The sequence below is a fragment of the Bos taurus genome, chromosome 19 (genome assembly GCF_002263795.3).
Source record: "Bos taurus isolate L1 Dominette 01449 registration number 42190680 breed Hereford chromosome 19, ARS-UCD2.0, whole genome shotgun sequence".
NCBI lineage: Eukaryota > Metazoa > Chordata > Mammalia > Artiodactyla > Bovidae > Bos > Bos taurus.
This window is the reverse complement of record NC_037346.1, coordinates 61751588-61776056: the sequence shown is the minus strand read 5'-3', so window position 1 is coordinate 61776056 and position 24469 is coordinate 61751588. Positions and strand designations below refer to the sequence as shown.

Here is a 24469-nt window from a genome sequence, read left to right as displayed (position 1 = left end):
AAGGGCTCGTGTGTTCCGGGGAGGAGCCCTCGCATGGCAGCTGAGCGGCTCCGGGTGCTGCGGCCTCTCTCCATTCAGGAGGTGGAAACTGATCATGGCTCTGATTTCTAGGCTGCTGGGAGGGGGCTGGGGAGAGGGAGACGAAGTCGGTCCCTGGCCGCTGTAACAAGCCCAGGCCTGTTCTGGGCTCACCCAGAAAAGAACAGGCCGATCTCAGAGTCAGACCTCGAGGCCAGACTGTGTGGGCAGCGAACCCCGGGGCGAGAGGCCTGCGCGGTGTAGCCTTACGGTCCGGAGCCACCTGAGTGGGCGCCAGGATGCTCACAGGTGGGGGAGTCCACGGGGCCTGCTGCGCCCTCTGCAGCCGCCGCCTGTGCCCCATCCCGGGGTCTCTGCCAGACAGGAGGGTGGGGGACGGGACGGCTCTGCCGTGAGCCGGCAGTGGACAGGACGCACACCTGCCTCCGTGCCGGGCAGGACAGATGCATACCCGGGGCAACCCGCCGAGACTGCAGGACGGACAGGGGGACACGGGACGGACGGGGAGACGGGGGACGGACGGGGGGACGCGGGACAGTCGGGGGCGGGATGAAGGGCGGACGGGGAACGCGGGACAAATGGGGGAATGCGGGACAGACGGGAGCAGGGCGGACGGGGTGGACGCGGGACAGACGGGGGCGGGATGAGGGGCGGACGGGCGGCGGGGGGGCACGGGACGGGGGCGGGGTGGACGGGGTGGACGCGAGACAGACGGGAGCGGGATGCGGGGTGGACGGGGGTATGCGGGACGGAAGGAGGGACGCAGGACAGGGGCAGGACGCAGGACAGGGGCAGGACGCGGGACGGACAGTGGGGACACGGACAGACGGGGGGAAGCGGCCCCAGCTCAGGGCCCTGGGGTTTGCTTCTCGCCATCACCACCTGGACATCCCCTGGCCGTGGGGTCTCGTCCAGAGGTGCCCGGCGCTCCCAGGCCCATGTCCTCCCAGCGTCCTGGCTTCACGGACAGGCCTGCGGTCCCTGGGGCTCTGTGCTGAGGGGCCGGGGTCTACAGAGGCCCCGGCTGCACCCAGGCTCCGCATCTGAGGCGGACGCAACACAGACGTGCGGAGAGAAGACGTGAGCGCGTCGGCAGGGGCGCCCAGCCAGGGGGCCGCCGGGAGCACGGCCGGGGTGCTCCTCCCCGGGAGGCGGGGCCTTCAGGTTGCCTGCTCGGAGAACTGAAGCAGCCACACCGCGGGGCGGGCGCACAGCAGGTGCTCTCTCATAATGGGGTCTCTGGGGTTGCAGTGGGCAGGAGGCTTTGGGGGAGTCCCAGGCTGGGCCCTGAGGCAGGTCTGACTCAGAGTCGGGGTGGGGGAGTGGTGGGAAGACAGGTCGGATGCAGAGACAGACGAGCAGCGGGAGTCAGCGCCCCGGTGGACGAGGCAGGGAGGCCTGAGGCAACTAGAGAGGAGTCCCTGTGCTGCCACTGAGCCCAACACGGCCAGAGAAACACAGACACTGTTTTAGATGCCCTGACTGCTGCACGGTGGGCCGCGAGCGTGTGCTGCTCCTCGCCATGAAGTCTGTGACACCGAAGCGCACGCCCCAGGCTGCAGCCCAGCACAGGCTCTCCCCGCCCAGGGTCAGCCTGGAGCCCTGGAGGCCCAGGCAGGCGCGTGGTGCTGGAGAGGAAGCACTCAGGCAGACCGTGGGGATGCTGCCAGCTCAGATCCAGTCCCAGCAACACAGCGTGTCACACAGCTGTTTTGTTTTTCCCATGTGTGTAATGGTGATGCTCACGCTATCTTGCAGCCTGGTTAGTGTACACTGGCAAGATGTCTAAAAACAGCGTCCATGCCTTCATTTAAAGCATGCCTTGTTGCTATAAGATGCTGACCATCACCTGAGCCCTCAACGAGTCATACATCCTTTTGTAATCCTCACACCAAAGATCACCGATGACAGCTCACCATGAAAACGGAATAATCACGCCAAAGTTTGAAATATGCTCAGGACGACCGAAATGTGACCCAGAGACAGAAAGCCAGCAGACGCTAGGGGTGGGGAGTTGGCCCGGGTGGCAGAACGGCCACAGATCTTCAGTTTTAAAAGCGCAGCAGGGGCGAAGCAGGTCCACGCTCAAGGCTCTGGCACAAGGCTGGCCTGAGCATGGCCGTATTGACACCGAGAGCCCACCGAGAGCGCTCTACTGAGCGCTGAGTTGGTTTCCCTCTGAGCCCAGCGCTACACTACAAGGAACCTGCCAGAGACTTCACACGCACACAGGATCGTTGTTGCATCAGGTTCTGCAGACGAGCACACGGGAGTCCAGTCACAGCAGCTCACCTGCCTGCGGCCTCCTGCTTACGGGAGCGCAGCTGCGGGCTCAGGAGGGCAGCCCCTGAGCCCCAGGGGTCGCCCCAAGTCTGCCACTAACACACTCACCACGTTGGTGGAGACAGCGAGTAACACAGGCTCGCGGCCTTAGCAGAGAAGTCAGGGGGCGCTGGTCAGACCAGGACCCCACTCCTCTCGTTCATCGGTCCCCAGCCTTTTGGGCACCAGGGCCTGGATTCATGGTAGACAGTTCTTCCACGGACTAAGGGGGAGGGGATGGTTTGGGGATGATTCAAGCCCAGGTAGCACTAGTGTGGGTTCGATCCCTGGGTCGGGAAGATGCCCTGGAGGAGAGCATGATAACCCACTCCAGTATTCTGGCCTGGAGAGTCCCATGGACAGAGGAGCCTGGCGGGCTACAGTCCACGGGGTCACACAGAGTCGGACACAACTGAAGCGGCTTAGCATGCACGCACGCAAGCACATCCCACTGATTGTGCACTTCATCTCTGGTTTTACACCGCTGCTGGCCTGACGGGAGGAGCCCGATCCTCGGCCTGCAGGTGGGCCCTGCTCTAGTCTCCAGGGGGTTTCCGGTCCTACCTGTTGGCGAGATGCTCCAGCTTGAAGATGTGCACGGTCTCTGTGTTGCTAGAGGCGCAGAGGAACTGCGAGTCCATGCTGAAAGCCAGGGAGCTGATGGTCACGTACCTGCAGACACAGCCACAGGGGGAGGGTGAGCCCGGGAACGAGCGAGGCGAGCGGCCTCCTGCTTGGAATCAGCTTCATAAGAAAAGAGACACATAAACGTATCCCGGAGAGTCCGGGCGCAGGCAGGCCTCGTTGCGTTGGGCTTCACCTCGTGGTGGCTGCAGACTGCGATTTTTACGAACTGGGGGCTCGTGGGGCCCTGCGTGGAGCTTGTCCTCTGGGGCGGTCTTCCCCACAGCATGTGCTCCCTCTGTGTCTCTGGGTCACGTTTCGGTCCCGCTTAACATATTTTAAGCTTTCTCGTGATTATTCTATTTGTCATGGTGATCTGTCATCAGTGGTCCTTGGTGTGACAACTATAAAAGGGTTGACTCGCTGAAGGCTCACGTGATGGTCAGCATTGTTTAACAATGAGGCATATTTTAAACTTCAGGCACGTACACTGGGTTTTAGGGCTTCCCTGGTGGCACTAGTGGTAAAGAACCCGCCTACCAATGCAGGAGACACAAGAGACTCGGGTTCAATCCCTGGGTCGGGAAGATCCCTTGGAGAAGGGCATGGCAACCCACTCCAGTATTGTTGCCTGGAGAATCCCATGGACAGAGGAGCCTGGTGGCCTACAGTCCTTGGGGCCGTAGAGTCGGACACGACTGAAGCGACTGAGCACGCGCAAACACACACGGTGAACACAGACCTTTTCATCCCTCTCCGGAACTCATAGAGCTTCTGCCCGTCGGGAACGGAGAATACCCGGATGACAGTGCCCTGGAGGAGAGAGCAGGTGGGCGTTTCTTCCTGCAGACCTGCCCCTTTGGAGGGGAGCTCCCTGGATTGGTCTGGACCATCTGACCCCGGAGAGAAAACACGGAGGGCTGTCCACGTGCCGTGTAAGCTGCTCTTGGAAGGTGACTTGAACAGCCTCCATCTCCCTGTCCTCCCCACCCAAGCCCAAGGCGCTGGCTGCTCCATCCGTCTGCTCTGGCTTCCCAGAACCCAGATCTGTCTGTGAGGACGGGCACGCCGGTTCTTGGTCAGACCGCGAGGCTCTGGGCAGAACTGCTCACGCCCTACACGCGGAGGCCCTGGGTCTGCGGAGATGATAGATGAGGCGGCACACTCGGGGTCGAGGGCCTCCCTCTAAAGTGAGTTCCGAGCGCTGGTGCCACGGTCCCCCCCAGCAGCTCCTTGGCGCCTGGGGCCCTCCGCACCCCTGGCAGAGGGGGGCCCCCAAGGACACGGCCGCGGGCAGCACTCACCTTCTCTGAGGCGCTGGCCAGCCTGGAGCCCGAGGAGTTGAAGGCGATGGCGGCCAGCGTGCCCTCGTGGGCAGCAATGGTGCACACGGGCTTCTGTTGGCGACAGGGCCGGCGGGGTCGATGGCGGGGCGCCGGGGTGCCGTCCACCTCCCGCCCCTCCCCCGTCCTTCCGAGACGCCCTCCCCCCTTTGCCGGGCTGTCCGGGTCTAGGTTCGGCTTCAAGGCCGCTGCGTTTCTGTCCCTTCTCCTGCCCTTGGGGAGACGGTGACCAGCCGTGGGCTGATGCACCTCTGGGGCCCGGCTCCGGGGAGCTCGGTGGGCAGGGGCAGCACAGGCGCAGGCGTCGCAGAGCGCACCGCGGCCCACAGGACACGCGTCACTCCATTTGACTGCCTCGTGGCGACGTGGACGCATGGCGACGGGCGCAGAGCGCGTGATGGTCCCGTGCACACCCAGGGCCGCGGCCCTGCCCGCCCCTCACCTCCCGGCTGCGAGCCCGCCCCTCACCCGGAGCTGACCACGCGGCCGCGCGGACTTACCAGGGAGTGTCCATCGTAGAGCACAATCTCGCCTGTGGTCAGGCTCCCGGGGTAGGCCACGTAGGAATTGGAATGGTTGATGGAGAGCGCGCACAGACCTGGAGGAGGAGGCCCAGTGAGCGGCTGGGTCCGCGGGACCGGGCGGGGGGCCGGGCGGGGAGCAGCCCCTGAGCGGCTGGGTCCGCTGGAGCCGGGCGGAGGGTCGGGCCGGGGAGAGCAGCCCCCGAACGGCTGGTTCCCCGGGCCCCGCTGGGGCCCGGCGGAGAGCAGGGACCGCGGGGCGCTGTCCGCACGCTGCAGGGCCGCAGCGCCACCTGCTGGCGAGGGAGGCGCCGGCCCGCACACCCGGACGCGCAGTGACTCTTAGGGCCCCGAGAACTGAGCTCCCAGGGGAGACCTGCTGACCGGACAGCCACCATGTCCAGGCGCAGCTGAGGGATCGGAAGGCAGAATGCTTTCCCTGCTCTTCTCTGAACTGTGCCCCAGGGCCCAGACACGACATCTGCCTCGCTTCCAACTCAGCCTCTGGGCCGTAAGCTCCCCACTGAAATAAAGGTTCCTACTGGGAAGGGATTTCCCAGTAGGAAGAGCCCGCCTGCAGAGCAGGAGACCCGGGTCCAGTCCCCGGGTGGGGAAGAGCCCCTGGAGGAGATGGAAACCACTCCAGTGTTCTTCCCTGGAGAATCCCATGGACAGAGGAGCCTGGTGGGCGGTGGGCTGCAGTCCATGGGGTCACAAAGAGTCGGACTCGACTCAGCGACTCAGCGCCAACAATAACCGCAGCAAAGGGGCAGGTTGCCTTGGCCTTCTGCGGGTGATTAATTCACTTCGGTTGAAGGGGAGAGGCTGGGTGGTGGAGGGGTAGACCTGTTTAGAAATTATTTCTGCGCAAAGGTCCTGCCTTGCTGAGGGGAATGGCCCCCACCCAGGGGAAATTCCCTAGAGGGCGGTGAACCGTGTGTCAGTCATCGGACAAAGTGAAGAAAGGGGACCTTTTGGATTTAAGACGCTTCAGCGATATTTGGAAGCATGAAGACACAATCAAACCACTGAATCAAACCTAAGCCATTTTTGTTTACAAGGGGATTGGAGCAGGGCAAGTTGGGGAGGACCCTAAGGGCATTTAAGTAAAGGATTTTCACAACATTGGTTTCGATGAACACAGGTGTTTGTGACAGAAGTGAATTCAGAGAATCCCCAGAACCAAAAGCATCACCAGAACAGGAACCTGGAGATCAGACAAGAGAGACATCTTTTTAAATAAAAAAGCTGGCTGATTCTTTGTTACAAGTGAGCCTGTTAAGTGGGTTTCTTATAAAAGCATAAGAGAAACTTTAGATTAGGCTAAAATGGACCTGACCCTAATCTGGGCAGAAGAGCAGAAGTTTTTAAAAAAAGAAAGCAAACGTCGAGAACGGGAACCAAGGTCCTGCCCAGCTCGGGCTTTGCCGGGGACTTGGCCAGTGCTGTGTTCTCGTCACCTGCCCCACGGCCGCGGGAGGGACAGACTGAGCCCCGCGCCCTCTCCCGAGGCCTCCTGCAGCCTGCCTGCCTGGTCAGGGCCCCCCGGCCTTAGAAGAGACCACCCACACCTTCCCAGTTTTGCTCTGAGAACCCCAATGCTCCATGTTATGTGGGGAATTTGCAATCAAAATGCACTTTCCGTAACAGCTAGCCTAAGCAGGCAGAAGGTGTTCTGGCCTCAAGAAAATGGGGAGGGCAGACAGTGAGATCGGTGGCCTGTCTGGTGGATGCCCTCCCAGAGGGGCCCTTAGCAGGGAAGACGCTATGGTTGAACGGGGGCCTCAGCAATGAACCAGAGCAAAGAGTTACGATCTTACAAATGCAGCCGGTAGCTGCCGAAGGGTTCTGAGCACGTGGGTGAAAAAGAAAAAAGCAGTGTTAATCAAAACCACGACGAGACGCCACTTGACACCCACTAGGACATCTCTAATCAAAAAGACAGGCAATTGGAGCCCTCGGACAGCTGCTGGGAGTGTAACGCAGCACGGAGTGGGGCTCTGGAAAACAGCCTGGCAACGCCTCAGAAGGTTAACAGAGGATGATTATATAACCCCCAGCTTCCACTCAAGAGAAATTAAAATGTGCAGCCTCATAGAAACTTACACACGAGCGTTCACAGCAGCGTGATTCATCACAGTCAAAATGCGGAAGCAGTCCAAGTGTCCATCGACTGATGAACCCACAGATTGAGCCTGGTATCTTCTTACGGTAAATGGTATCAGAGACAAGAAACGAAGCCCTGATTACACATGACGTGGATGAGCCTGGAAGATTCCGTGCTGAGTGCAAGAGGCCTGTTCACAAAGACCAGATGCTGAATGACTGCACTGAATTCCACTTACACGGACTGTCCAGAAATAGATAAGTCTACGGAGACAGAAAGATGGTCAGGGGCGCCTAGGACAGGGCACAAGCGGGTGACGGCCATGAGCTAATGGATTCTGGAGGGGACTGATGAGAACGTTCTAATGCTGACTGCAGCGATGGTTACAACTCTCTGCATGTGAAAGCTACTGAACTGTTTGCTTTAAATGGGTGAATGATGTGGCATTTGAAGGCACATGTGAAGCTCTTGGGAAGCTGTTCTAGGAACGTCTGGCTGAGAGAGGCGGCAGATGTGGGTCCAAGACCTGGTCTACTGTCCACGGTGTAACTTGGGCTGGGTTATCCCTGCCCTTTCCAGGGTTGATTCCGACCTCTGAGATGAACGAGTCAGGGAGCTGTGGGTATCCAGCCTTTTTTCTAGCTTTACTGTTCCAAGAATCCCAGTTTTCATTAACCTACTTCCTCCACTAAAAATATCGAGGCCCGTCTCTGGCAGGGATGGCTGAGAGGCCTCTGAGCAGAAAGACTTGGACAGACCCTTCAGAGTCTGTTTCTCTTTTTAACTGAGGTGTAATCGACATAGAACATTACATGTTTCAGGAGTCCCACACAATGATCTGATATTTATATTACAAAATCATCACCATGATAAGTCCAGTTAACATCCTTCACCACACACAGTTACAAACATTTGTTTTCTGTGATGAGAACTTTGATGGTCTACTCTCTCAGTAACTTTCAAACATGTAGTGCAGGATTATTAACTATCGTTTCCACATCGAAGGGAACACCCCCCATGATTTATTTATTTTTTAACTGGAAGTTAGTATCTTTTGACCCTGTTCACCGATTTCACATCCTCCTTTCCCGAGCCTCTGTACACCAACCTGTACCTGTGAGTCTGTGTCTACGAGTCTGTCTATGAGCTTGTTTGTTTTGTTTGAAAAGGCTGCACGTAGGTGAGATCTTACGGTATTAGTCTTCTGCCTGACTGAATTCACTTAGCATGATGCCCTCAAGCTCCATCCATGTCATTGCACTGGCAAGACCTCGTTTTTTCATGGCTGGTTAGATTCCATTATGGAGAAGGCAGTGGCACCCACTCCAGTGCTCTTGCCTGGAGAATCCCAGGGATGGGGGAGCCTGGTGGGTTGCCATATATTGGGTCACACAGAGTCGGACACGACTGAAGCGACTTAGCAGCAGTAGCAGCAGCAGATTCCACTGCATCTATGCCCCACACCTCTTTATCTGTTCATCCACCAATGGACGCTGAGGTGTCCCCATGTCTTGGCTGTTGTAAATAATGCTGCTGTGAACATATGCCTGCAGATACCTTTTGAGTTAGTGTTTCCATTTTCCTTGGATAAATAAACAGACGTGGGATTACTTAGTCATAAGGTAGCTCTAGTTCTAGTTTTTAGAGGACCCTGCATGCTCTTCTCCACAATGGCTGCACGAATTCACACTCCCACCAACCGTGCAAGAGGGCCCCCTTTTCTCCGCAGCCTCGCCAACACCTGCTATCTCGTCTTTTGATAAGAGCCATGCTGATAGGTGTGAGGTGAACTTCAGAGTTTTATATAAAAATGTAAGCTTCCCAGAAAGGAAGGAAGCTTGAACTTCTTCAGCTAACACGGAACTTTCTGTAACACCTCGTGGAGAGGGAGCAGACACTGGATTCTGACAAGGAGGGGCCAAGGATGGTGGCGAGGGCAGGTAGCCCTCGGTGACCACGAACCGACCCACCTGCCTCTGGCCTGCCCCTCGGCCAGCCCACCTGAACTTAGCCCAGCAGCCTGCACGCTGACCCCCGCAGACTTCAGGAAGGTCCCTGGAAATGCTGAATGCGAGCCGCTTTGTTTGTGTGTGGTCTAGATCTCAGAAACTGGATGTTGCTACAGGTTTAGGGATTCCTGTTCTGTCACAGGCACCCCCTGGAAACTTTGGTAGGAAGGGAAATGTGCCTTTTCTTTGACATTATTTTATAAGAGAAAAGGGATAGTATAAAAAATTTGTAGAGCCTAGAAATTATAAAGGAAGAGAAGAGAAAGTACACCTAATTCTACAACCCAGAGGCTTCTCACCGTGCTCAATATTTGAGTATATTTTCTTTTGACTTAAAAAAAAAAATATATATATATATATATATATATATCAGATCAAATCAGATCAGTCGCTCAGTCATGTCTGACTCTTTGTGACCCCATGAATTGCAGCACGCCAGGCCTCCCTGTCCATCACCAACTCCCGGAGTTCACTCAGACTCACGTCCATCGAGTCAGTGATGCCATCCAGCCATCTCATCCTCTGCCATCCCCTTCTCCTCTTGCCCCCAATCCCTCCCAGCATCAGGGTCTTCTCCAATGAGTCAATTCTTCGCATGACGTGGCTAAAGTACTGGAGTTTCAGCTTTAGCATCATTCCTTCCAAAGAAATCCCAGGGCTGATCTCCTTCAGAATGGACTGGTTGGATCTCCTTGCAGTCCAAGGGACTCTCAAGAGTCTTCTCCAACACCACAGTTCAAAAGCATCAATTCTTCAGCGCTCAGCTTTCTTCACAGTCCAACTCTCACATCCATACATGACCACAGGAAAAACCATAGCCTTGACTAGACGGACCTTTGTTGGCAAAGGAATGTCTCTGCTTTTGAATATGCTATCTAGGTTGGTCATAACTTTCCTTCCAAGGAGTAAGTGTCTCTTAATTTCATGGCTGCAGTCACCATCTGCAGTGATTTTGGAGCCCAGAAAAATAAAGTCTGACACTGTTTCCCCATCTATTTCCCATGAAGTGATGGGACCGGATGCCATGATCTTCGTTTTCTGAATGTTGAGCTTTAAGCCAACTTTTTCACTCTCCACTTTCACTTTCATCAAGAGGCTTTTGAGTTCTTCTTCACTATCTGCCATAAGGGTGGTGTCATCTGCATATCTGAGGTTCTTGATATTTCTCCCCGCAATCTTGATTCCAGCTTGTGCTCCCTCCAGCCCAGCATTTCTCGTGATGTACTCTGCATATAAGTTAAATAAACAGGGTGGCAATATACAGCCTTGACGTACTCCTTTTCCTATTTGGAACCAGTCTGTTGTTCCATGTCCAGTTCTAACTGTTGCTTCCTGACCTGCATACAAATTTCTCAAGAGGCACATCAGGTGGTCTGGTATTCCCATCTCTTTCAGAATTTTCCACAGTTGATTGTGATCCACACAGTCAAAGGCTTTGGCATAGTCAAGAAAGCAGAAATAGATGCTTTTCTGGAACTCTCTTGCTTTTTCCATGATCCAGCAGATGTTGGCAATTTGATCTCTGGTTCCTCTGCCTTTTCTAAAACCAGCTTGAACATCAGGAAGTTCACAGTTCACATATTGCTGAAGCCTGGCTTGGAGAATTTTGAGCATTACTTTACTAGCGTGTGAGATGAGTGCAATTGTGCAGTAGTTTGAGCATTCTTTGGCATTGCCTTTCTTTGGGATTGGAATGAAAACTGACCTTTTCCAGTCCTGTGGCCACTGCTGAGTTTTCCAAATTTGCTGGCATATTGACTGCAGCACTTTCACAGCATCATCTTTCAGGATTTGGAATAGCTCAACTGGAATTCCATCACCTCCACTAGCTTTGTTCGTAGTGATGCTTTCTAAGGCCCACTTGACTTCACATTCCAGGATGTCTGGCTCTAGGTGAGTGATCACACCATCGTGATTATCTGGGTCGTGAAGATCTTTTTTTGTACAGTTCTTCTGTGTATTCTTGCCATCTCTTCTTAATATCTTCTGCTTCTGTTAGGTCTATACCATTTCTGTCCTTTATCGAGCCCATCTTTGCATGAAATGTTCCTTTGGTATCTCTGATTTTCTTGAAGAGATCCCTAGTCTTTCCCATTCTGTTGTTTTTCTCTATTTCTTTGCAGTGATCGCTGAAGAAGCCTTTCTTATCTCTTCTTGCTATTCTTTGGAACTCTGCATATTTGGGTTTTTATGTGGTTTTGGGACTTTAGGCTTGACACACATTTTCATAGATCACGGTCAGCTATAATTCCACCAGAATGGTCTGGCTGTGAGCCTTCTGCAGCTGGAGAAGAAATGCCTGCTTTTCATTCAAGAACCACTGGCATCATCAGCTGCAATGAGAAGGAGGTCCTGTGATTCTAAGTCATTCTTCACTTGGTATTTACAGCTGTTGTTGTTTAGTTGCTAAGTCATGTCCAACTCTTTGAGACCCCGTGGACTGTAGCCCGCCAGGCTCCTCTGTCCATGGGATTTCCCAGGCAAGAATACTGGAGTGGGTTGCCATTCCCTTCTCCAGGGGATCTTCCAGACTCAGGGCTCGAACCTACGTCTCCTGCAGCGGCAGAAGGATTCTTGACCGCTGAGCCACGAGGGAAGCCCCAGTATTTAGAGTATTATACGTCAAACTTCAAGCAAGTTAACAGTTGTTTATAAAGTGCAGCTGCGTCTGGGTTGATTAATGGGATATGCTTTCCAGTTTTTAAAAAGAGAAAGGAGAGAAGGCATGTCTGGACTCACAGGTGCTCTGTGCTCGGACCCCACCTGTGGTCCGTCTTCGAAAGAGCTCTCACTGGGGAGCAGCCACCCTACCCGGTTACCCACACCGCCGTGGGGTGCAGGCTGCTCCCCAAATATTCCCTGAAAGCCTGTGAAGCCAACAGTGTCCCCACATTCGGCGGCTGGTGGATTTTTATGGAGATTTCCACGCTCAGCCGCTCAGGGCGTAGACTGCTGTGCTGCCAGGAAATTAGCTTGGACTCCATGGGGCAGACCCTTTGGAGGAAGCGGCTGGCCGCCTCTGACACAGGAGGGGCGGGCACCACACGGACGGACAGAAGGAAGGAAATTCACAGCCTCAGCGTGCTGGGCGGGAAGTGGTGGCAGGACGCAAAATGTCCTGTGCCCGAGTGCCCCAAAGCAAAGACACTCAGTCTGTGTGCCTGAGCCTGTTGGCCACGCGGTCCCATCTCCTTCCTGAACCCATGAAATTCATCAGATCCAGAGCCCCAGTTTCCACCTCACAGGTTTTCGTGCAGAAAATCAACAAGAGGCTGGGAACAGACAAAGGAGACTCCTGGCCTCTGATCTTATACTGGTGGTTTCTGCCGCCTCACAGGGTCTGCTGGGGGTTCCTGGGTGAGGCACGGTCTTCTCCTTGCAGGGGAGCTCTGACCGTCCGGAGGCTGCTGTCCTGATGAGCCTTGAGGAGCCCTGCCCATAATATCTCCACGAAGGGCTTTTCAACTGAGGTAGAAACACAGCTGGCAAGAAGTCCCGGGGCGTGAGACACGGGGCCCTTGTCTCAGGCGGGGGCTCACCTGTCGGGTTTGCGGGAATATCCAGGATGGTTTTCAGAAGCTTCATGTCCTTGATGTTGTGAATGTAAATGGACTCCTCCAGGCAGACCAGCAGCCTCTGAAATCACACGGACCATCGGTTACTAGGGATGGAGAAACACCTGGCCCTCTGAACTCACCCCTCCATCCTGTGGGTCCTAACTTGATTCTGAGCCTAAATGCGCAGGAATTGTGGCCATCGGTTTGAAGATTACCTTACGGACGTGTGCCCACTTTTCCATCACCATCCGTTGGACAGAAGTGCAAAGTGCAGGATTTGGGGAAATTTCATTTAGAAATTGAGATTTCTTTCTTTTTTTCTTGTACTTTGCATGTTCAGTCACTAAGTCATGTCTGACTCTTTGCGACCCCATGGACTGTGGCCCGCCAGGCTCCTCTGTCCATGGGATTCTCCAGGCCAGAATACTGGAGTGGGTTGCCATGCCCTCCTCCGGGGGATCTTCCCGACCCAGGGATCGAACTCGTGTCTCCTGTACTGCAGGCGGATTGTTTCCCATCTGGGAAGGGGCTTTCAGCCTGGGGGCTCCTGCCTCCAGCAGCCCCTGCTCCCCACTCCTGCAGCCTCAGCTTCCTCCAGACCATTGCTTCTTAGGCCCTGATGAGCACCGAGCGTCCCAGGGGCAAAGCCTGGAGACGCTGGTTCAGGGGTTTTTAACACGGACCCTGGGAGTGAGGACCACCACTCCCGGTCCAAACCGTTCATCCCGGGAACAACGCTTGGGAAGGAAGGACCTAAAATTACTCTGAGAAGCAGCAGGCTCTCCTTCTGAGAAAGCCTGATGTTCTCTTCTTCTAGTAAGACTTTCCCCACTCAGAACTTCTCAGGAGACTGCCACTTGAACCAAGCAGGAAAATAACACTGAAACACCTCTCTCAGTTTTATCTGAGGCTCTGCGACCACAGTGCTGGATGCCCAGAGGTGAAAAAGCAGATTCTCGCAGGGTCTCCGACTTGATGGCATGTTTTAGTGTTCCTCTGTAAAACGGACATTCCCTGACTTACCCAGCGCTTTGCCATTTTCCCGCACTTACTATGGCTTGACTAGAGTGTTCTGTGCTCCATTACTAACCAGTGGGCTTCCCTCGTGGTTCTGATGGTAAAGAATCCACCTGCCAGTGCAGGAGACTGGGGTTCAGTCCCTGGGTTGGGAAAATCTCCTGGAGGAGGGCATGGCAACCCTCTCCAGTATTCTTGCCTGGGAAATCCCATGGACAGAGGAGCCTGGAGGGCTACAGTCCATGGGGTCAAAAAAAGACTTGGACATCACTTAGAGCGTCAGACAGGGCTGAGCGACTTTCACTGATTAACCGCGCCGTCTCTGTGGAACCGGGGGCTGGCCTCCAGCTCGACTTTCACTGATTAACCGCGCCGTCTCTGTGGAACCTGGATTAACCGCGCCGTCTCTGTGGAACCCGGATTAACCGCGCCGTCTCTGTGGAACCCGGATTAACCGCGCCGTCTCTGTGGAAGCCGGGGCTGGCCTCCAGCTCAGCTCACTCCCTGCCACCCTTGGCTCTCATCTACTCTCCTAGGTTCTACAAGAAAAGCTCCTTTTATCCTAAATAGTTAGGAAATGATTTGTAGAGCCTGCTCTCAGAAGCATCCATCCAGTCACTCCCCATCTGGACAATGAGGGTCCCTCAGAACAGATGGTCAAAGAAGTGTGGATGTTTACAAACCCAGATATGTCGGGTTTATTGTCTTTATTCCACAGAATACGCTTTCCTCTGTTAGTGTTAGGGGATCAAGAGCCACTAAAAATGAAAAATCACAATTACACAATTTTCTTCCTTTTTACCCAGATTTAGAGGAAAATGGGGGTTTTCTTTCCTCTTAACTCCCTGTACAAATCTTGGACTTTCCCCGTTTTTTTCAGAAAGGAGCTGCACTGCCTGAGGACCCAATGAAACAGCCGAGCAGCCCCTTTTTTTCACATCCTCCGGGGGGTGGGGTGGGACCCCGGCCTGGCAGGGAACAGGCTGAGGCTGCCCCCCTAAGCCAAAAGTGACGTCCCAAACCTGAACGTTGTTCTCAAATTTATCAGTCTTTTATTGATTTTGGCTCTTGTTAGAAAAACTCTTCTCTATACACAGATTAAAGAGGAATTTTATTTATGCTTTCCTTTTTAAAAAAATCTTAAAAAAAATTTTTTTTTTAAATTTTGTAACCAGTGGGCTTCCCTGGTGGCTCAGTGATAAAGAATCTGCCTGCAATGCAGAGGACCCAGGTTTGGTCCCTGGGTCGGGAAGATGCCCTGGAGGAGGGAATGGCAACCCACTCCAGTGTTCTTGCCTGGAGAATCCCGTGGACAGAGGAGCCTGGAGGGCTACAGTCCATGGGGTCACAGAGAGTTGGCCGTGACTGAGCGACTAACACTCACTTATAGTCGTTTAACAGACTGTTGTGAAAGCATTAGGGACAGCAAAGGGACTCAGCCACACACACATGTGTCCGTTCCCCCCCAAACTCCCCTCCCGTCCAGGCTGCCACGTGACACTGAGCAGAAGCCTCTGTGCTCGAGAGTACGACCACGTTTGTTATCCGTTTTAAGTAGAGCCGTGTCTAGAGGTCCATTCCAAACTCCCTAACTATCCTTCCCCCCCAATCTTCCCCCTGGCAACCATAAGTTCGTTCTCTAAGTCTGTGAGTCTGTTTCTGCCAAATCTGGACATTTTTAAGAAAAGCAAACCCTGAAGACTTTCCAGACCTGTTTCAGATCATCTTTTAGGAGCAGAAACATTAAAGGAAGAGAGCCCTGCTCGGCCCGAGGTCCGGTTGGCTTGGCCACGACAGCGCGAAGTTCTAGGCGCCAGGGTGTTCTTTAGGAGGTGGGGGAGGGGAGCTCTGAAGTTAATGAGTGTTTTATTAAGGAGAGGCTGGCAGCAAAGTTTAACAGCCCCATTTGCTGATGAAAATATTGGAGAGTGAGCAAGTGAGACCGTATACAAATAAGCATCGTGGATACCATTTGAGGGTTCTGATCTTGACAGGACATTTGCCTGAACAGTCTTAAGATTTATACCCTGGCTATCAGCATATGCCAAGATAAAATGCTCTGCGAAGAAATTTAATGTGCAACCAGTAGATATCAGAGACAGCACCAGAGCCAAGAATTGTGCTTAAAAGCCTTCAAGTAAAAAAAATAAAAACAAACCCTCAAACTGCCTTTCTCTCCCTTGCCAGGAACCCGGGTTTATCTTTTTAATCTCCTGCTACTCCTCACTTAAAACCCCCATCTTCTATTTCTCAGGCCATTTTCTGCCACCCTGGACTTCAGGGGATAGTCAGTCCAAAGAAACCATCACTTCCTTCTCACAAACCTAAGACAGCACTTTGTCTCATTTGTTAAAAGAAAAAAAAAAAAATTAAGCACTTAATAGTTGAGGTACAAAGGGGAAAACAATGTCTTCGGTGAGGGCAATGGCCTCCAGTGTCCTGGGACCATGTAAGTGAATAGACAGGTGGGAGACAGACATTCACTGAGCGTTTTCCTCCTGAGCACTGTCTTTTTTGCCAGGTCTTACGACAGTGAGCAGAATGGGGACAGGCGTTGTCCCCATCCCTCATGGGATTTACTTATTTATTTTTATTTTTTGGGGGCGCGTTTCCTGCAGCATGTCAGATCAATTCCTGCTGGGTATTGACCCCGTGCCCCTGGCGTTGGAAGTGTAGAGTCTTAATCACTGGATCACCAGGGAAGTCCCCTTAGAGGATTTAAAATCTAATAATTCGAGGGAAACTTGACTAATACCCCAAATGCTTATTTAACAAAAACTTGTAATTTGTAAAAGAACGTGCATTGCACATTTGAGACAGCACTAAGGCTTCGTCCAACAGAGAAAGTGGAAGTGTTGGTGGTTCAGTCATGTCCGACTCTTTGCGACCCTGCGGACTACAGCCCACCAGGCCCCTTTGTCCATTGGATTCTCCAGGCAAAAACAGTGGAGTGGGTTGCCATCCCCTCCTCCAGGGGATCTTCCTGACTCAGGGACTGAACCCAGGTCTCCTGGATTGCAGACAAATTCTCTACCGTCTGAGCCACCAGGGAAGCCCCTAACAAAGAAAACACCACCAGAAACATCTTCAAGGAGTCCTCCTGCCTTGGACTTGATTCCTGGCCCTCAGGAAAGGCCTTGGTCACCGCAAGGCTTCAGCACTAACCAGGAACGGCCACACTTTCTCTGAAAGAACGTACTCTGAGAGGGATGGCGGCCAGCCTGCAAGGACTGCCCTCATCTAGGCCCCAAAGTGGACAGGTGTCCCTCTGGTTTAAGGCCCCTGCAGGGGCTCACGAGATGGTTTCTGAGCCCAGCTTGTTCCCCGGGGGGACAGCGTTCACTCAGCACGTGGACAACATTCAAGAAAGTGCAGCAGGCCGGCGGGCTGGGGAGGTCCCGCCACCGGGAGGAGCACGTGGAGCGGACTCAGCCCGGAGCTGGGGCTTAAACCCGGCAGAGCAGGTGCCTGCGGTCATGAGAGGCGCTCAAGCCCCTCCTCGGTTCCAGCGACCCCGAGGGACGCCCACCCCGCCCGCGGGGCCCCCACCCACCTGCCGGTTCAGCCTGATGGCCAGGATGTTGCCGGAGTAGCTGTAGTTGCAGATCTCCGTGCCCTTCTTGAAGTGGTACACGTTCATCTGGCGCGGCTTCGTGTGGCTCACCACCACCACCAGGCTGCTGGAGAAGAGGCGCTCCACGATGTACACGTCGGGGGTGTCATCTGCGGGGCGGGGCGCGAAGACCTCAGCCCCCTGTCCATGGAGGGGGCGAGGGGAGGGCGGGAGGGGCGCAGACGTCAGGCCCTGACGCGGGGGGGTGCGGCGGGGGCGCCGGGGAAGCAGACGACAGCACGCTGTCCATGAGGGGGCGGAAGGCGGGGCGGTGCAGACGACAGACCCTGCCCCGGGGTGGGGGTGCTGGGGGAGGGCCGGGGGCGCAGACGTCAGCCCCCTGTTTGGGGGGGGGCAGGGGACACAGATGTCAGGCCTTGACGGGGGTGGGGGGAGGCGGGGGTGGGGGTGGGGGGCGCAGAGGTCAGCGCCCTGCCCTGGGCACCCTCCTGCCCACTGCTGGCCTCCACGGGGCTCGCCTCCCTTGGCACCCTCTTGCAATGACTTCCTTCTCTTGCACCCACAGGGAAGCTCTAACCATTTCCCGAGTCCCCAGGCCCTTTAGGTGGTTGACAGGCAAGTGTTGTCCACTTGTAATCTGAGCACAAAGCAGGCTCTCCCAGCCCCCCTGAGGCTGCAGCGCTGGAGCCTCCTCCTCTCCACCCCCTCCCTACCCGTCAGGGGCCCTGCTCGCTCTGTAGAACATATCTGGGAGGTTTGTTGTTGCTGGTTAGTCCCTCAGTCCTGTCTGACTCTTTGCGACCCCATGGACTGTAGCTCGCCAGGCTCCTCTGTCCGTGGGATCCTCCAGGCAAGAATCCTGGAGCGGGTTTCCATTCCCGTCTCCAGAGGATCTTCCCGACCCAGGAATTGAACCTGTGTCTCCAGCACTGGCAGGTGGATTCTTTACCATTGCCACCAGGGAAGCCCCATCTGGGAGGTTTAGACCTTCTCCGTCTATTCTCTCTTTCTTAAAAACCGTTTTAAGTTTGGGTTTTATTTGGCTGCAGGAGGTCTTAGTTGTAGTTCGTGGGCTTAGCCCGGGCTTGTGGGAGTCTTAGTTCCCTGACCCGAATCCTCTGCATTAGAAGGTGGATTCTTAACCACTGGACCATCAGGGAAGTCCCTCTTTTTTAAAAAAAAACAGGTACATTTGGCGTATTTATTTATTTTTTGGCCGTGGGGCCTGTGGGATCTTAGTTCCCCGACCAGGGATTGAACTCGCAGCTCCTGCATTGTGAGCTGGGTGTCCTAACCACTGAGTCACCAGGGAATTCCCTCAGTCTACTCTTTCTCCTCGCCGTTTCCAAGGAGTGACAGCCCTGTTGGAAGTCTTTGCTTCCAGAATTCTTCAGGTCCCCGTTGCTAAGAGCTACAGGTACCTTAACAACGAGGGCAGGAGCACAGTGAGCTGCGCACCCACTCCCCGTCCTTCTGTGCCCCGACTCTCTCTGAGTCGCTTTCCTGTTGAAAATAACCTGGACGTCTGTGTTGTGACCAGCGCAGTCCTGCACCCAGGAGTGAGGCAAACCACTAACAGGAAGCCGTCTGAGCGCCATGGGGGCCTCTGTGTCTTCCTGGGAACACTCTGCACACAGGCCTCTCCTGGGCTCCATCAAGCCCCACGGGGACAACGCAGGGCAGATACAGAGCATGGTCTTCTCCACAAGTTATAATAATGATGATAACATCTTACGAATAAACTAGGAGCCCAAGACGTCATGTGCCAAGCCGCTTCCTTTCCAGGAAATCCAGAGTGATGGATTTCATCACTATGATGCTGGCAAAAATGGTGACTTTCCCTGAGACAATGAGAGAGTCACATGTTTCTAAGCTGGACTTGTTTTTAATATTTGCTGGAAGTACCTCAATGTTTTTGATACGGACTCTGTGATTGGGGCAGTATTGCTTTATTAAAACCAAGAAGTGACTTCCAGGACTGAATGAATGTGACCAATATTCCACAGTGCCAATGAAAGGGCAAAAAAAAAAAAAAAAAAAACACCCTTCAGTCATTTTCTGCTTTGACAATTGTAAAAACTGATGACCATGCATATAAGTATACAGAAAAGTGTCAACAATACAGTTTCAAAGCCTTTCTTAATGTAAAAAGAAAAATGGTACCTAAGCTGTAGTCAAATCTCACTAGTCCTTTATGGTGGTTTTTTCCCCTAAGCAAGTGGAAGCAGTGATTTATGTTTAAACCTGAAACAATGCTGACTCTGTAGGTGTGACAGCTCACGGGGTTGGAGGGGAACAGAGCGCTCAGGAGCCCGGCTGGGAGTCCCGCAGGAGGACACGATGCTCCGAGAGCCACACACACACTTACTGCTTCCGTGGACGTGGTCCAGCTGTTCCACAGAGCTCAGGGAGAACAGCTTGTACCCGGCCTTGGTTCCGATGGCGAGGGACCTGTGAAGACACGGATGCCCCGGGAGTGACCACGGCGCCGGGTCCGACGGATCTGCCCGCGGACAGACACAGCCGTCCCTCTGGGGTCCCGGGGGACAGGGAAACATACAGCCTTGTGCGTGTGTGTGTGTGTGCGTGTGTGTGTGTGTGGGTATGTGTGGTGTGTGCATATGTGCGTGTGCTTAGTTGCTAAGCTTCCCTTGTGGCTCAGCTGGTAAAGAGTCTGCCTTCGATGCAGGAGACCTGGGTTTGATCCCTCGGTTGCAAAGATCCCCTGGGAAAGGGAAAGGCTGCCCACTCCAGTGTTCTGGAGAATTCCATGAACTAGCCCATGGGGTCGCAAAGAGTTGGACACGACTGAGTGACTTTCACTTACTTACTTAGTTGCTAAGTTGTCTCCGATTCCTTATGACCCCATGGACTGTAGCCCGCCAGGCTCCTCTGTCCATGGGCTTCTCCAGGCAAGAATACTGGAGTGGGTTGCCATGCCCTTTCCCAAGGGATCTTCCCGACCCAGGGATCAAACCCAGGTCTCCCGCATTGAAGGTGGATTCTTTAGTGCTGAGCCAGTCCTACCTGGACCTGAAAATGAGTCCAACTCTCTCATTTAAAATAACTATATGAAAAGGTGAGCTTCACTCTTCACAGGGAGGCACAGACTAAAATAAGCTGCTTACTGCTACAAGTCTGGATGCCCAAGGCTCTTGTTTCACTAGCCTGAAAAAGAGAAGGTCATATGATTTTCATGGGAAGTTTTTTTTTTTTCTTTCCCAAACATTTGTTCTTCCCTGGGATGACATTCAACTGTTAGTAAGCAAGGTGGCTCCTTCTGCTGAGGGGCTAACCTGGAAGTCAGAGGTTTGCCTCAGGCAGCAGTGGGCTCAGAACTAGAGCTTGGCTTCTAGAACCACTGCACTAATGACCACAAACAGCAACTGGAAACGCTGGCCAGCAGCATCCTAAACCTTCAAAACATACCTACTCTGTAGCCAGTGCTGTTTTTAAAGCTTCTTCCTACAAAGATTTTTTAGGTAATGGCAACCCACCCCAGTATTCTTGCCTGAAGAGTTCCATGGACAGAGGAGCCTGGCAGGCTGCAGTCCATGGGGTCGCAAAGAGTCTGACGTGACTCAGTGACTACACTTCACTTCCTTTCATATGTGCATTTAGTTGCAAACCAAGGTTTCTAAGGTTTTCAAGTAAGGGGGGGGAAGTTGTAATTAAGAGTCTTAAAATAGTAATCAAAAGATCTGGCAACTTAAAATCATTTTCAAACATATGCTCTGCTCCAGAAGAATTTTAAATATGGGAAATGACACTGTGATCACTACTGTGCTTTCGTTTTTTTTTTTTTTTTTCAATGTATTTCGCTGTGCCAGGTCTTGGTGGCTTGGCAGATCTTTAGTTGCAGCATGCGGGATCTAATTCCCTGACAGGGATCGAGCTGAGCCCTCTGCATCGCAAGCACTGAGCCTTAGCCTCTGGGCCACCAGGCAAATCCCACTACTGTATTTTAAGTGGTTAATCAACGGTCACAGAAAACTCTAACTCAAGGAATTCAGTCTAAAACTTTATTTTATTCATAAGACCTTTTCAGGGAAAAAAAAATTTTTGTCATCACCTCTCATGAAAATGGGATTTGGGACAAATACATATCACAAATGAAATGAGAAAAAATATACCCAAATTGTCTAGCACAGGGCCAAGCATGAAGTATGAGTGAAGCCGACTAGTAAAGCTTAATTGTCATTACTCCCTTATCTTGACATAATGGATCCCAAATTCGGCCTATACTTACAGCTTACACTCCTAAATGTATTCGGTAAGGGTGTGACTTATTTTAAAATCCAATGTCATACCCTCTAAGGCTCAAAGCAACTGACTGTGACAAAAAGTTTTATTTATAGGTGAGATAGAGCTGTCCAGCAGAGCCTTCATCCAAGAAAACAGAACTGGCCGTAGAGACTACGGAAATTAACTTCCCGAGCACCCTATGGTTTTGAAAATAACATGCTTCTACAACTGCTATAGAAAGCTGGGACTCACCTAGAGTAAAAATTAACACCCTTAAAAACATCTAATAAAGAGTGCTGCAAAGCAGAATTGAGAACACTTTCTGCTAAGAAGCGAAAGAACTCTCCTCCTTAGCCTGCTCTCCTCCTGAAGCTGAGTTCAATTGGGAAGGCAAACACCCAGGCATTTCAACAGCCACCCTCTCTTGCAAAATGTTTCTTACAAAACATCAGAATGGTATCTAGACCATCATTTTTGTAAACTGTTGGTCTCAAACCATGAGAAAACAATTCAGTGAGTCATAAGTGGCTTAAAAGAAAAAAAAGAAAAGAAATACAGATTCCAGAAGGTAGCGCACATAGGAAGGGTAAATAGCTGTGAATTGCTTTTCACTGATATTATGTATATAATATTGGAGAAGGAAATGGCAACCCACTCCAGTATTCTTGCCTGGGCAATCCCATGGACAGAGGAGCCTGGTGGGTCCATGGGGTCAAAAAGGGTCAGGGGACACCACTGAGCGACTAAAAAACAATGTATATTATAAATATATCCGTGTGTATGCATATAGATAGATAGATAGATAGATATTGGGTAATGTTGTAACCTGTATTTCTTATTGTGGGCTGTGGTCAAGGAAAGCTTGAAAGTCACTCATGGAACCAAATTGTCTGGCCACCAGCTTACATGATTACACATACAGTTTTTTTTGAACAAAGGCATATTGTTTGGCATGGGGTGTTTTTAAAGAGAAGACAAAGGGCATGGAAGGCCAGGGCTGCTTATGGCACATGACGGCCTTAATGATACCGCTGAATGTTCAGTATTAGCACAGTCCAGGCACAGACGGCCAGCACACCTGCCTGAAGGCAATTCCACGAAGGAGCCCAACAGAAACTGGTACAGCAGGAAATGGGGGACTGGGACCGGTCATCGCTGCCTGATGCTGTGTGGCACATTCCAAAGAGGTTATTCCATATGGTCCCCGGGATGTCTAACAATCCCACGAAAGGAGGAAAGGGAGCAGCCTTCTGCTTCTAAGGGACTGACTCCTCCAGATGTTTCAAACACAGTCCAGCAACCCCTGGCTCACTGGCCAAAGTCCGAATGCGAACATCAAGGTGAGACATTCAAAATCCACTCAAGAAGCAACAGAGTGAAGGTCACGTTCCCCCGGAGGACAGCTTGGGCCGGGGACAGGGTTCCTGGACTCCCAGGAGGAGTTCTGTCTGGCCAAGTGGGCTTCCTGAAGACACACTGGGGGCAATGGGAAGGTTCCTGACAATCCGGCCCGCAGGCAGGCGCCCAGGCTGGGCTGGGCTGGGATCAGGCTGGACTGGCTTCGGGGATAGGTTGCCTCCTGGTCGTTGGCCCTGCCCAGATGCCACGTTGAGATGCTCAAGGACAAATGGGAAAGTTTTTCCTGAACCCCCATCTTCCTGGGCCCTAGCTATTTCGCCCAGGGTCAACTTGCAACTTCCCCATCCGCTCCCCTCTCCTTTGTCTTGACCACCGCCCCTCCTGCCCAGACCCTCGCTTTGGTCACTCCCCGGTTCCCCACCTTTCCCAGCCTCCTTCCGCCCCCTCCCTGGGCTCTGTCCCCCCTTCTCCCGGCCGGCCCCTCCTGGCTCCCTGCCGGCAGGGGAACGGGGGAGCTCAGCCCCGCGCCGGAGGAGGGGCGGCCCGAGGACCCGCACCGGCCCGGGCCACGCCGGCCGTCAAGCCCAGGCCCCCGGGGCGCAGGCCGGCGCCCGCTGTCCAAGTCGCCGACTTGGACACCCTCGATCGAGACTTTTCTCCCCCAGCTCCCGGCGGGGCAGGCGGCCCGGCTTACGTGCAGTCCTGGTTGAAGGAGAAGCAGCTGAGCGCTGCCTCCGCCCCGCCCGAGGCGCCGTCCGCGCCTTCGGCCTCCATCGGGGGCTCGACCCGGGAAGCCGCGGCTCCGAGCGGGCGACAGCCACCTCAGCAGCCCGCTGGCGCCGGCCCCGCGGGCCGGTCTCCCGCCCGGCCCCGCCCCGCCCCGCCCCGCCCCGGCCCCGCCCCGGTCCCGCCCCGGCCCGCCCCAGCCCTCCAGGCCCCGCCCCGCCAGGCCCCGGCCTGGCCGCCTCATTCCCGCCCGGGCCTGACAGGCCCCGCCCCTTCCCCGCCCACCCGAGCCACCCTACCCCAGCCCGGGCCCACCCAGGCCCCGCCCCGGGCCCGCCAGGCCCCGCCTCCGCCCCGTCAGGCCCCACCTTCGCCCCGCCCCGGCAGGGGCACCTCATCCCCGCCCGGGCCAGCCAGGCCCCGCCCCGGCCGGCGTCGCCCCGCCCCTCCTGGTCCCGCCCCGGCCCTCCGTCGGGTCCAGCTGACTCAGCCACCGAGAGGGCGGAGTCCCACCGCCGGCCTCCATTGGTGGAGAGGCCACAGCGCGGCTCACAATTAGCCAACGGGCGACGGCGGTGGGCGGACCCACCCTGCTGGCGACCCGCCCCCAGCTCCTAGGCACAGCTTGCCATTGGGTGGAGGAGAGTGACGCAACGGCTTCAGGCCACGTGGTGGTGTTTTCATTGCGGGGGCGGCGGGGCGGAGCGCGGGAAGGGAGAGACCCGGTAGCTGGGCTCGGCCTGCGGGCTGAGTCCAGTCCGGCGTCTGCGTCGCGGTTGCGGCGAAGCAGACGGACCGGCGCGCCGGCCTCACTCCACCCGACGCCTGGCTATTAAACTGACAGTTTAGGGGCGCGCGTTGGACGCTAAGGCCCCACCTTCTTCTGGAGTCTTCGAGCTGCTTGGAAACTGTTTCTAGCAAGGGTGCTGAGGCCGGACAGATAAGGGGCTGTCTCATCCCTTTTCCCGCCGTTACAACTCTTACCGCAGGTCCAGAGCTGTGTTAACAATGAGCTTTATCTCGTTG

General features: G+C 54.3%; 1 protein-coding gene across 3 annotated transcripts in view; it reads right to left on the bottom strand.

Annotated features, from left to right (window-relative positions):
* WIPI1 (WD repeat domain, phosphoinositide interacting 1) overlaps positions 1-23556 on the bottom strand; it is a 30185-nt gene extending 6629 nt beyond the window's left edge. Inside the window, 8 exon segments of one of the 3 annotated variants that reach the window (NM_001099040.1) lie at positions 2926-3033; positions 3728-3798; positions 4290-4382; positions 4829-4926; positions 12505-12601; positions 17093-17262; positions 19482-19564; positions 23412-23556. In NM_001099040.1, the coding sequence (NP_001092510.1) occupies positions 2926-3033; positions 3728-3798; positions 4290-4382; positions 4829-4926; positions 12505-12601; positions 17093-17262; positions 19482-19564; positions 23412-23491 (800 nt within the window). In that variant the 5' untranslated portion in view covers positions 23492-23556. 3 annotated transcript variants of the gene reach the window in all.
* Positions 23557-24469: the final 913 nt, after the last annotated feature.